This window comes from Phocoena phocoena, chromosome 7, assembly GCF_963924675.1.
Source record: "Phocoena phocoena chromosome 7, mPhoPho1.1, whole genome shotgun sequence".
NCBI lineage: Eukaryota > Metazoa > Chordata > Mammalia > Artiodactyla > Phocoenidae > Phocoena > Phocoena phocoena.
In genome coordinates, this window is record NC_089225.1 from 21,601,168 (window position 1) to 21,615,473 (window position 14,306).

General features: G+C 42.7%; 1 protein-coding gene across 1 annotated transcript in view; it reads right to left on the bottom strand.

Moving 5' to 3' along the window:
* The window catches only part of LCT (lactase), a 51,001-nt gene extending 38,620 nt beyond the window's left edge, over nucleotides 1-12,381 (bottom strand). Inside the window, exons 1-3 of the mRNA XM_065880135.1 lie at nucleotides 11,742-12,381; nucleotides 3,190-3,269; nucleotides 438-521 (exon numbers count right to left, since the gene is read on the bottom strand). Coding sequence (XP_065736207.1) covers nucleotides 438-521; nucleotides 3,190-3,269; nucleotides 11,742-12,381 — 804 coding nt within the window. The remainder of the gene's footprint in view (nucleotides 1-437; nucleotides 522-3,189; nucleotides 3,270-11,741) is intronic.
* Between the last annotated feature and the right edge of the window lie 1,925 nt (nucleotides 12,382-14,306).

The window sequence follows — 14,306 nt, forward strand, 5'->3', positions numbered from 1 at the left end:
AATCTCAGAATGAACACTGGAATTTGGATTCTCAGTAGTTTTCTACACAAGAGAGCAGAGGATCCATGTAAATATTTACCTTAACAAGCCAACCCTCATTATCCTTTCCAGGGAAGACTATCTAACCTCCAGATGTTCTCTATAAGAATCTCTCCAGATGCAACTCTGCAAGTATGTGGACTCTTTTATTTGTTTACTTATTTTTGGCTGCACCGAGGAGCTTGTGGGATCTTAGTTCCCTGACCAGGGATTGAACTTGGGCCCTTGGCAGTGATGAAAGCACAGAGGCCCAACCACTGGACCACTGGGGAATTCCCTGCAAGTATATGGACTCTTGGAGGAAGTTCAGTTTACACATCAGCTGAAGCATTAAATGTCTAATATGCTCTCAGGAAACTTTGCCATTCATCATCAATATGGAAAACAGCTCAAATTACCTGCAATTGACTCAGCTTCTGCCGGAAACCTGCCTCACTTTGGCATCCATAAGATAAATCTAGAGAGAGGAAGTCAACTGCGTCCTAGAAATAAGTAAATAGGATCATCAGAGCACAAGGAATTTCAAGACAAATAACTGCTCAGAAGTATTCTTTTTTTTGTTTCTCCCCTTATTACTAAATGGAATACTCCAAAGTGGGATTTTCCAAGGGAAAAGCAGGATGAGGAAAAGCTGGGGACACAGTGAGAATGTGTGTGGGGTGTGCCTACGTGCTGTGGGGAATACATCACGTGTGCACTCAGCAAAGTGCCTGGCACACAGGAAGCTCTCAGTAAATGCGCACAACTGAATGAGTGAGTGAATGAAAGAAGCACCATATGCCAGAAAGGGTGGGTTTCCACCAAGTGGATGAGCACGAAGGAAGGGAGTCAGAGGCCAGAGCTGCCCTGAGCAGCACCCTCCTCGTGGCCTTCCACTTTGCAGGACGGAGGCAGTGCGGCCCTCACCCACCCACAGGCCCCTTAGTAATTTCGGCAGACCCTACTGGGGTTTGGGGTTTTGTTTTAATTGTAGGCTATAGTCACTCGCTACGTTCAGGCCACAGTTTCAAGTCCACCCCAGGTGGCCCTAGCCTGGTCCACATTATTATTGGAGAACAGAACTCTCATGGTCCATGGACACCCCCGTCTGTGCTCCAGTTAAGGACATACCCCTCTGCTTTGTCTCTGGCCTGCATATACTTTAAGAACTACAGATTCAGAGTCTAAACATATGCAGATACCACGGTGATCCCCTCCCTACCCTTTTCAGTGAGCCATTTCTATCCTGGCCATGAACAGATCATTGCCTGTCTTCTCCCCTTCTCTTCCCTTGGGACAAAGACCGTCAATAATGGTATCTGCTGACAACCCAGTGCACTGTGACATTTGATAACTGACTCTCCTCTGGCTCCCTATGGCTTTCCCAGTCAAGTTATCACTGGTGTTTACTCAACATTCCACTGGCTTGCTCCCTGCTGGTGAGCTCCACTCGAACCTTCCCCTATCAGTGCTTGCTTGCTTTGTCAATTCCATACAGCACATGATCATTGAGTTTATACCCTTGAAAGTCACTGTGTTGGGTTTAAAGATGAGTGAGATCCACAGAAGCTTCCAACTTGATACAGAGTGTTAACAGATGCACCGACTATATGAAGAACAGGCAGAAAGTTCTAAGTGCTATATGAAAAATCCACATCAGTGGTCCTCAAATCTTGGTGGGAATTAGACTCACCTGGGAACTTGGGAAGCCTATGAAGGCCCACGGCAACCCTCCACATTAAGCCTTGGCCTCTGTGTTCTTTACTAGCTCTCCAGGTGATTCTGGTACACACCAAAGCTTGGGAACCGCTGATCTAAACAAGTGGCTAAGGGTTCCAAGCTGGGAGAGATCACATCAGGTTGAGTGAGGGAGTATTATTAACAGAGGCCTCCTGATGGAGGGCACATCCACACAGATGTTAAAAGTAGATAGAATTTTGTTGGAAGAGATTTGAGGAAGGCCAGGAGGATAGGACTTGAGGTAGGGAATGCAGGAGAGTCGGCAGGAAAAATAGCATACACTCTGGGACAAAAAGGTGAGGCCAGAGAGCAAGAAAGCCCCAGTGAGCCATATTCTGGAAGGCCCTGAGGAATTTCACCAATTCAGGGGAGTGTAGCTTCTCAGTAGGGAAATGAACAAAACTGTGCTTTCGGAAGGTGGCCCAGATGCGTGGCAGGAGTGGGGGCAGAGAGACCAGTTCAAAGACTGCTGCTTGACAAACACTTTTCAATCAGCACTTTGGTCTCCCGAGCTCATAACTGATAGCAATTATCGCCCCTCGTAAAAGAATTTAGATGGTAATATGGCCATACAATCAGTCTTGGACCTGGCCATTTCAGAACCTTATCATGTCTGGTTTTTAAATCCCTGAGCTGATAAATCTGAAATTGGACCTTGGCATATGGGGCCTCCATCATAGCACAGACACCAGTGCCGCACAACTAGAGAAATCAGTTGTTTTCTCTGAGGGTGTTCCATACCGCCCTGCGGCCAACATTACAAGGGCCAAAGCTGCTAAGTTCTCAGATGTTTTAACTTTTCTTATTAAAATTATATTTAAAAGGTGTATTTAGAGGAGGTCAAAACCAGGATGGGCACTCTAGGGGGTCATTATTTAAAGAAAAAAAAAAAAAACCTTTACCCTAGTATCTGTTTTGCTAAAAACACTGACCTCTCTTCTAAGAAGCTCTTTTAATAAAAAGAGCAAGAGCAGAGGCATTTGACTTCTTTGTGCAGGCAAAAGCTGACACTTGACCAAGTGAGAGCTGGGGCTACAACAAATAGGATTTTGTTTTAAAGTAATTATGAATCTAGAGAATGCATAACACTCATAAGAGGCATTTGTAAGAATGTCAAGCAAACTATTATACAGAGGATGGATAAACAACAAGGTCCTACTGTATAGCACAGGGAACTATATTCAATATCCTGTGATAAACCATAATGGAAAAGAATATGAAAAAGAATATATATATATATATACATGTATAACTGAATCACTTTGCTGTACAGCAGAAATTAACACAACATTGTAAGTCAACTATACTTCAATAAAATAGATTAAAAAAAGAATGTCAAGCCAAAAGACAAAAATTTCTCTTGGTTTTTTAAAATTAAAATAGCAACTTTCCTGAGAAGTTACAGATGCTATTTCTTTGGGCTGTCATTACCTTGGCAAGTGCAGACGTAGATGGTTCTAGCAGGAGCTCGGAGACCACCTGGGCTCGCAGGACCACAGAGAGCTTTTGGCCTGAAACCAACCAGAGGAAGGGCTGAAGGTGAGAGAGGAAGGAGCCTGTGACCCCAGAAGCCCCTGGCGAACTTATTTCCTCTTGACCTTTCTATTCCATGTTCACTGACGTTAAAAAGGATTTCTTAAGAAATCACTCACATGGCTTTACCCTAGCTGAAAGATTTTAGAAAACAAGGTAGCTTTTTAAAAAATGTCCTGGGCTTCCCTGGTGGCGCAGTGGTTGAGAGTCTGCCTGCCGATGCAGGGGACACGGGTTCATGCCCCAGTCCGGGAGGATCCCACATGCCACGGAGCGGCTGGGCCCGTGGGCCATGGCCGCGGAGCCGGCGCGTCCGGAGCCTGTGCTCCGCAACGGGAGAGGCCACAACAGTGAGAGGCCCGCGTAACGCAAAAAAAATAAATAAAATAAATTTAAAAAAAAATAAAAAACGTCCTTTTAAAGAGTGTTTCATGTAAATCAGGATGGTGAAGTGCAGGACACTTGTAAAGTCTTTTGTAAGAATAAAAGCAGTTCCTTCCCCCAACCCTGAGCAATGTAAAAGCTGGAAAGGAGAGAACTGCGTCCTAAGTTCCTAATAAACCTTGGCCTCTGCGTGCTTTACAAGCTCTCCAGGTGATTCTGATACACACTAAAGCTTGGGAACAATTGGTTCCAAACAGCTAAGAGTTCCAAGTGGGGAGAGACTTTTGAAAGGCAGGGCGTTCTCAGGGGACTGCTGTTACCTGTCCTTTTTTGCTGTGCAAATGTCCATTCGACACTTACTGCGCATGAAGGAAATATTAACCTGTGCAGTTTGTACCCACTTGCTTTGACATTTGATCACCTAACAGTGGTGCTTAAGCTTATGTGCATCAGAATCACCTGTCCTTCCCGTCAGCCGACTGGGGTGGGCCCAGGAGCAAGTGCCTTTTAACAAGCTTCCTGGGTGCTTCTGAGGCAGTGATGCTCAGACCACAACTCGAAACAGGCTGCTGTGGACTTGGGATTCCTCAGTCGTTAGCAGTGCCATCTAACTCTTTGATGTGCATAAGTCTCTATCTCCTGCTGGATTGTGTGCTCCTTGAGGAGCAAACTTAAACATTTCTCTAGGCCCTCCAAACAGCAAGCTTAGGACTGGGTGCATAGGCAGGTGCTCAGACCTGTGCTTTGGAAACAGTAAACAAAAATTGAATGAAACCAGAGTTTGAGACTTAAACTATAAGACTATATGTCTGACTTCTCTCCTGCATCCAAATTCTATACAGGAGAAAGATCTCCCCAGTCAATGAAACCACCATTAACAACCGCTGCCAACTATCAAAGTTCTTACTTTGATAAACATAATGGAACTTTGAAATCCCCGGAGAAGGGAATATCACTCAGAGACATTTAGTCCTCATTCTGATAAGATAACGATATTTTCCAGTTATTCAGTGATTGTGCCTGATGGAGCCATTTCATATTGCACAGATTTCCATGCTTCAGTCTATCATCACATCAGCTCACATAGAACACATGTTCTCAGACTGTGCTGAACACTTTAAAATGTACAATTTAGTATTATCTCCGGATCAATGACATGACACAAGAGTACAGTTAATCCCTAAGCACAATTGACCCACAAATCACTTCTATTTGACTTTACAAGCTGTTTTTAGAATCAGAGTGAACAAATGTTCCTGAAGTCCCAGAAATTCTCATATCATACAAAATAAACTTCCCGATAAGGTTCCCAACCTGTTTCCAGTGCAAGCACAAACTATACTTCTTAAAATAATGTAAAATGCAGATTACTCAAAACTAGATTCTCATTCTAAGCTTGCAGTTTCATGTTTTCTTGGGAATGAAATGGTGGGTAATTGCTCTGGCTTAAGATAATTTATCTTGTAATTTTTGCTGGATATGGTTAAAAGTCGGTATTCTTGTCTACAGAACTTAAAATCAGTATTTGCTGTAGGTTGAGAATTAACTGTTTCAAGGCCATGTAGAAAAATCACTGCACAGCACTGTGTAAGTTCATGTCCCTCACAGGCATTACTAGATTTCACTAAGGATAAGCTCCATTCTGTTTCCACCACAAAGGGAAGTCCTTCCTCCAAAAACCATTGCCGTTGTCCATTAAAAAATAGTCCCTTTCAGTTTGCTCCTTTCTCTTTTGCCCTAAATGCTTCAATAAAAGTAATACGGACAGTACTGAACTGCCAGTATCAATGCTTCAAGAGGTGGGTGGGGACTCGAGTGTTGCTGTAGATTGTGTCCCAGTGTTGTACAAGAGGAGGGTGCTGTGTGCAACTCTACTCTTATGTGGGAGGGATGTTCACTCTTCTGCTCTCCCTCTGACTCTCTGCTAAGAATCTTCTTTTGTATCCTTCCCATGGTGCGCATTAAAAACATCAATAGGAGGTTTATAATAACACATATAGAAAGATTAGAAAAGAACTTCTCAGAATTGTGGTAAAAATACATAACATAAAATTTACCATTAAAATTTTTTTAAGTGGCTTTAAATACATCCACATTGTTGTGCAACTGTCACCACCATCTACCTCCCAAACTTTTCCATCATCTCAAGCTGAAACTGTGTGTCCATGATCAGTATCTCCCCCATTTCCCCCTCCTCCCAGCCTCTGGTAATCATTATTCTACTTTCTGTCTCTGTGAATTTGATCATTCTAGGTCCCTCACATAGGTGGAATCATACAATATTTGTCCTTTTGTGTCTGGCTTATTTCACTTAGCATAATGTCTTCAAGGTTCATCCATGTTGTAGCATGTGTCAGAATTTCATTTCTTTTTAACGCTGAATAATATTCAATTGTATGTATCTAGCATATTTTCTTTATCCATTCATCCTTGTCTGGGCTTTTGGATTATTTCTATCTTTTGGCTATTGTGAATAATGCTGCTATGAAAATGGGTGTGCAAATATCTGTTCAAGTCCTGCTTTCAATTCTTTTGGGTATATACCCACAGGTGCTAGATCATATGGTAATTTTATGTTTAATTTCTTGAGGAACTGCCACAGAGTTTTCCATAGTGGCTACACCATTTACATCCTGGCCAGCAATGCACAGGGTTATAATTTCTCTCTATCCTCACCAACACTTGGGATCTTCTGTTTTTTAAAAATAGTAGCCATTCTGGTTGCTGATGCACATAAGCAGGAGAATTAATTAATAAAATGTGGCTTAGTCCCACAATGGAATATCAGATAGCAGTGAAAAGAAGATACTATAGCTATATTCAACAATATGAATAAGTTTTTGAAACAGTTTTGTTGGAGAAAAAAGAAGTCCTAGAGGACTACAAAAAGTATAATACTCTTTCATGATGCTCAAAACCAAACCAATCAAAATTGAATACTATATTGTTTAAGCACACATGCAGTTGGGATAGAAACTATATTTTTTAAAAAGTAATGGAATCTCAGTGAGATACCATCAGAATGGCTAAAATAGAAAGGATGAAAATGCCAAACGTTGGTGAGGATGTGAGGCCACTGAAATTCTCACACACAGCTAGTGGGAGTATAAAATGGAACAATTGCTTTGGGAAACTGGCAGTTTCTTAGAAAGTCAAATACATCTCTCCCCTGTAATCCAGCAATTCCACTCCTAGGTATTTATCCAAGAGAAATGAAAACATATGTCCATGCAAAAACCTGTACAAGAACGTTCATAGCAACTTATTTATAGGAGATAAAAACTGGAAATTGCCCCAATGCCCCTCATTTGTGATACATCCATGATAGAACACCACTTAGAAGAAACAAGGAGCAAATTACTAATACAGCAACAAAATAATCTCACAAACATGCCGAATGAAAAAAGACAAACAAAAAAGTACATACTGTATGATTCCATTCGTAACTATGCTGATAGAAGTCAGATCAGTGGTTGTTCCTTGGGTAGGGATTGACTAGGAAGGGATAAAATTGATCAGGAATGGGATTTTTGGAGGTGTTGGTTAATGTCTTATATCTTGATAAAGGTATGGGTTACATGGATGTATGGGTTTGTCAAAACTAATCGAAGTGTAAAATTAAGATCTATGCACTTCACTGTGTGTAAATCATACCCTGATAAAAAAATTCTTAGGAAAAAATCAGAACTGCATTTCACATTGTTTATTTTCTAATCAGCAGTAAATGGGAATTTAATTTTTTTTTTTTTTTTTTCTTTTGTGGTACGCAGGCCTCTCACTGCTGTGGCCTCTCCCATCGCGGAGCACAGGCTCCGGACGCGCAGGCCCAGCGTCCATGGCTCACGGGCCCAGCCGCTCCGCGCCGCTCCGCGGCATGTGGGATCCTCCCGGACCGGGGCACGAACCCGTGTCCCCTGCATCAGCAGGCGGACTCTCAACCACTGCGCCACCAGGGAAGCTCGGGAATTTAATTTTTAAACCAATTTTTAAAACATGGTGAATTTTGGGGGGCTACAATATATTTAGTAAAATCCCACTTTTTCTGTAATTAAATATTTTTATTTAAAATGTTTGACCTTGTACCTCCATTACGGACACCAAATGGGGAAGAGAGGAAAGCCATAGACTAATAAAAATGGATGGAATATTTAGCACAGTGGTAACCTGGGATGGGGTGGGGGAGAATGGGAGATGAGATAGGGAAGAATATACAAGTAGACATAAGTTGTGGTATGGTTTGTTTTGTTTTATAAACCCTCAACCTTCCAATTAATTTTTTTTTGTTTGTTTTTGTTTTTGTTTTTGTTTTTGTTTTTTGTGGTATGCGGGCCTCTCACTGTTGTGGCCTCTCCCGCTGCGGAGCACAGGCTCCGGACGCGCAGGCTCAGCAGCCATGGCTCACGGGCCCAGCCGCTCCGCGGCACGTGGGATCCTCCCGGACCGGGGCACGAACCTCCGTCCCCTGCATCGGCAGGCGGACCCTCAACCACTGCGCCACCAGGGAAGCCCCCAATTAATTTTTTAACATTAAAAAATTGAGATATAATTCATATACCATAAAATTCATCGCTTTAAAGTATACAATTCAGTGGTCTTTAGTACATTTACAAAGCTGTGCAACCATCTCCACTAATTCCAGAACATTTTAGTAACCCAGGAAGAAATTATATAACCATTAGCAGTCACTTCCCATTCTCTCTTCTAGCCCCAGATATAGCTACTCTACTTTAGTGTCTCTATAGATTTGTCTACTCTGGATATTTAATATAAATGAAATCATATAATATGTGGTCTGAGACTGGCTGCTTTCACTTAGCATAGTGTCTTCAAGCATTATCATGTTGTAGCACGAATCAGTACATCATTCCTTTCAAGGGCTGAGTAATACTCCATTGTACTGATATGCCACTTTTTGTTTATCCATCAATTGATGGACATTAGGGTTGTTTCCACTTTTGGTTATTATGAATAATACTGCTATGAACATTTGTGATGCATTTTTGTCTGGACATTTGCTTTTATTTCTCTTGGATATATACCTAGGAGAGGAATTGTTGAGTCATATGGTAACTCTAAAATTTAACTTGAGGAACTGCCAAACTGATTTCCAAAGTGGCTGCACCATAATTCATTCCCACCAGCAAAGTATGAGTGTTCCAATTTCTCAGCATCATTGCCAACACTTGTTATTGTGTCTTTTTTAAAAAAAATAAATTTATTTACTTATTTATTTTTGGCTGCATTGGGTCTTCATTGCTGTGCGCGGGCTTTCTCTGGTTGCAGCAAGTGGGGGCTACTCTTCGTTGCGGTGCGCGGGCTTCTCATTGTGGTGGCTTCTCTTGGTGTGGAGCCTGGGCTCTAGGTGCATGGGTTTCAGTAGTTGTGGCACGTAGGCTCAGTACTTGTGGCTCTTGAACTCTAGAGCACAGGCTCAGTAGTTGTGGCACACAGGCTTAGTTGCTCTCCAGCATGTGGGATCTTCCTGGGCCAGGGCTGGAACTTGTGTCCCCTGCATTGGCAGGCGGATTCTGAACCACTGCGCCACCAGGGAAGTCCCTGTCTGTCTTTTTTATTACAGCCATCCTAGTTGATGTGAAGTGGTGTAATATATATATTATATATATGTATTATATATTATATATAATATTTTGCTGTTTTCTTACTCTTTAAAAAATTGAAGCATAATTGACCTACAACACTATGTTAGTTCCATGTGCACAACATAGTGATTCAATAATTCTGTGTTATAAAATCACCACAGTATTCTGTTATATTTTAATTGCTGGACTGAGTGGTCACTCCATGGGTGTTAGTTATTGTGTGGCTGAACCACACTGACTCTATTTTGTCAGCTCCATCTTAGGCCCACAGTCCTAACCCCTCCCCTTCCTGTGTGACTGAGCTTTAGCCTACTCACAAGTAATGCACCCAAGCCAGATAAGTTTCCTATCAACTTTTACCCTTGTCTTCATCAGATATAAGAACTGGAAGAATGCTCTTTAGCTGACACAGATGGTTAATGGTCCTCAAGGAATAATGGTCATGAGACCCCCTAGGGGATGGAAAAACTTCCAGTCCCACTGGTGCAGATGTGCTTCTCCCTTAATAATCAGATTGCATTTTTAGCTTTGGCCCCTTTAAATTCCCTTGTGCCCCTTTTGGCAGTGAGGAATGCAGCTGCAAATGTTTCCAGATCGCTGTTCACCCGATCTTACCCATATGTAAATTACCCACAGTAAACTCCATAATTGCATTTTATGGAGTTGCCTGTTTCACTTTTTGGTCTCAAAGTTCCTTTTCAGTTTGGGGGATATTATTCAATATCCCCACCTTCGAAAAGTTAGTTTGCTTTTAACCAACATATGTTGGTTAAAAGCGGCCATGGCTCACGGGCCCAGCCGCTCGGCGGCATGTGGGATCTTCCCGGAGCAGGGCACGAACCTGTGTCCCCTGCATTGGCAGGTGGACTCTCAACCACTGCACCACCAGGGAAGCTCAACATAATTTTTAATAGTGAAAATTAAATAAACTTATATACAAAAATGAAAGAATATTTTAAACTCTATGATCCATTAATATAATGGGAACCTGTAACAACACTGAAAATCACGCTTTCAAAGAGTTTTTAATAAAATAAGAATATATTCATTAAATATGTTAAGTTTCAAAGGTAGAGTATACAAGTATGCAGATGTATTATATACTATGTATAAAAATATACATACAGTGTATAATAAAAACCAGGAAGCATATATAATCCAAAATTGGTTCTCAAAATTGGTGTACCAATTTTTTGGTGTACCTAGCCTAGATTCACCTAGGGAATTTATTAAAATCAATGTCCTGATTCCATCCGGGTCTACTGAATTGGAACCTTAAACTAGCCATGAAGCAGGAATACGGACAATTGTAAGCATGCTCTTCTCACTATCTGTCAGCATATTATTATTTTATCTTTGTATTTGTCTCCCCTGCTGGAATATAGGCTTCAACTAGAACATGTAACTCGCTTTGCATTAAAAAAAAGGGGAGGCTCAGGAATTCCCTGGAGGTCCAGTGGTTAGCACTCTGGGCTTCCACTGCAGGGCGCATGGGTTTGATCCCTGGTCGGGGAACTGAGGTCCCCCAAGCTGAGGGGCATGACCGAAACACACACACACACACACACACACACACACACACACACACACACACACAAAATAAAAATAAATAAATAAATAAAAGAAAACGGGGTGGATGAGAGGATGGGCAATCTTGAAATCGTAGGAAGAGTCAGGGAGGCAGGACTGGAGAAAGGACAGAAAGATAATCGGTGATAGTGCAGACTCAAGATTGGGCAAGGGGACTTCCTTGGTGGCGCAGTGGTTAAGAATCTGCCTGCCAATGCAAGGGACATGGGTTCGATCCCTGGCCTGGGAAGATCCCACATGCCGCAGAGCAACTAAGCCCATGTGCTACAACTACTGAGCCTGCGCTCTAGAGCCCGCAAGCCACAACTACTGAGCCTGCGTGCCGCAACTGCCGAAGCCTGCATGCCTAGAGCCCGTGCTCCACAACGAGAAGCCATGACAATGAGAAGCCCGCGCACCACAACGAAGAGCAGCCCCCACTCACCACAACTAAAGAAAGCTTGTGCACAGCAACAAAGACCCAACACGGCCAAAATAAATAAATAAATTTATTTTAAAAAAAAAGATTGGGCAAGGGGGCTCAAAAGATATTTTTCAAAGGGAATGCTGGGCACTGTACAATGTAAACCACCACTACCTACCTCCACTGGGAAATCTTCAGTACGGTATTAATTTCTCACTAATAAATAGATATGAGGGGACTTTTTTTTGGCTGTGCTTTGTGGCATGTGGAATCTTACTTCCCTGACCAGGGATGCTTGAACCCACACCCCCTGCGGTGGAAGCTCGGAGTCTTAACCACTGGACTGCCAGGGAAGTCCCAAGGGGACTTGGAGGTAAGTGGAAAGAAATGCTGAGTCCTGCTTTAAGGAGGGTGGAGGAAGGTGGGTAATGAAGGCTGCCGGTGGGTCAGCCACCTGGGTCATGTGTACTCACCTTGAGAAGCATATTTTTCATGGAAAATCTCATAGGCTTTTCTGTGGGCGTCAGTGAGGATCTGGAGACGTGAAGATCTTGATTCCTGGTGGGGAAGCTCCATTATCACTTCCTCCAAGTCACTAAAAGTGAACCAGATCTCAACTAGGTCCCCAAAGGAGTGGAAGATGAAGGAGGCATAGTCAGCAAAGAGATCAGCAAAGGCCTCAGTTCTCTGGACGGTGCTGGCAGGAAGAGTCTGGTGGTGCAGGACCACCAGGGGCTGAAGCTGAGCACTCTTGAGGGCCTCAAGGAGTTGCCGGTAGCACTGCACTGTTTCCTTGTCTGGGTTCTTGGAGGTTCCTTCTGGGAGTAGCTGTGCCCACGGCAGAAATACTTTGTAATGAGTGATCATAATGGCACGAACACTGCTAAAGTACTCTGGCAGGAAAGAGGGCAGTGGCTGGCGACAAACATAAATTTCTTTGTCTCCTGTTACAAAGGGAGAATCCTGGTTTCCCAGTGGACCCCTCAGGTTGCGTAGCAAGTTGCTGGTTAGAGGACCAGCAGCTGAAATTAAGTTTCTATCAGATTCCCAGTCTAACCCCCAACAAGAAAAACTTAGGGGGACAATAAGGACTAAATGCCAGACTAGCTCCATCTTCAAGGAACTGTTAGGAGGTATGTGGAATACTTACTTTATAACTACAGTTGAGGTTGTAAAATACTAAGTGACTGTAAACACTTACTATGTAACTGGGTTATCTACGATAATAAAATCAGTATGTGATTCACCTATGTAACATCAAAAAATTTTAAAACTGTAAGAGATAACACAAAAACCTCAAACTTCTCACACAATTTATGCCAAGGAACCTGGGAAGTGTCTGAAGAAAAATGTTCTCCACATTTTTTCTTACTTACAAATTATTTTAAAACTTATTTACATAGCAGAACAAAAGTGAGTTCCTCGCCAAACTTTTTTCTCCTTTAAAAACATGTGTGTGGGGGGCTTCCCTGGTGGCGCAGTGGTTGAGAGTCTGTCTACCAATACAGGGGACATGTGTTCGTGCCCCGGTCCGGGAAGATCCCACATGCCGCGGAGCGGCTGGGCCCATGCGCCATGGCCGCTGAGCCTGCGCATCTGGAATCTGTGCTCCGCAATGGGAGAGGCCACAACAGTGAGAGGCCCACATACCGAAAAAAAAAAAAAACAAAAAAAACCATGTAGGGGGACTTCCCTGGTGGCGCAGTGGTTAAGAATCCGCCTGCCAATGCAGGGGACACGGGTGCGAGCCCTGGTCCGGGAAGATCCCACACACAGCGGAGCAACTGAGCCCGTGCGCCACAACTACTGAGCCTGTGCTCTAGAGCCCGTGAGCCACAACTACTGAGCCTGCGTGACACAACTACTGGAGTCCGCGCCTGGAGCCCTTGCTCCGCAAAAGAGAAGCCACCACAATAAGAAGCCTGCACACCACAATGAACAGTAGCCCCCACTCGCTGCAAGTAGAGAAAGCCTGCGCACAGCAACAAAGACACAACGCAGCCAATAAAAAAAAAAAAAAAAAAAAAGTAAGGACTTCCTGGTGGTTCAGTGGTAAAGAATCCACTTTACAAGGCAGAGGACACGGGATCGATCCCTTGTCAGGGAACTATGATCCCACATGCCACAGGGCAACTAAGCCTGCACGCCACAACTACTGAGCTCTTGCGCCCCGTCTAGAGTCCGTGTGCCACGAACTACAGAGCCCACGTGCCGTGGAGCCTAGCGCACCACAACTAGAGAAGAGGAAAAACCTGCATGCCACAACTAGAGAGAAGCCTGGGAGCCGCAATGAAGACACCACGTGCCACAACAGAAGATCCCGCATGCCTCAGTGAAGATCCCAAGTGCCGCAACTAAGACCCCATGCAGCCAAAAATAAATAAATAATAAATCTTAAAAATAAATAAAATAAAAAAAATAAAAATATGTAAGTAAATGATGAACACATTTTGTAAAAGATTCAAACAATACAGAAATATATATGAAAACTTACTAATTCCCCTCTTCCCTTCCCTTCATAGGGTAATCACTTTCAACACTGTGCTTCCTTCCAGTTTCCTTTCTCTGTACATATTAATGGCTGTTCAGGAGTTGGAATGCCAGTGTTTAAATCTCATCTGGCAAAAGTTACTAAATTTCTCTGTGCCTGTTTCCTCATCTGTATAATGGTGATAGATAGGTTGTGAGATTTAAATGAGGTCACTCATTAGCATAAGAACAATGCAACTGAATGATAGTTATTATTACATATATATAATGCAAACATACATGTGTATAACATTTAAAATATATAATTTAGCATATATGGAATTATGTCTTATGTAGCGTTCCTCAGTTGCTTTTTATTTGCCTTCACTTAATAGTGCTTGGAGCTCTGTTTATACCAGAATATGTAGACCCACTTCTTTTTAACAGATGCATAGCATTCCACAGTAAGGTTGTACCATAGTTTAACCTCTTGCGTATTGAACACTGGTTGGTTCTTAATTTTAATATGTTGCAAATTAATATCTGTATCTTTAGTTATACATCTTTGT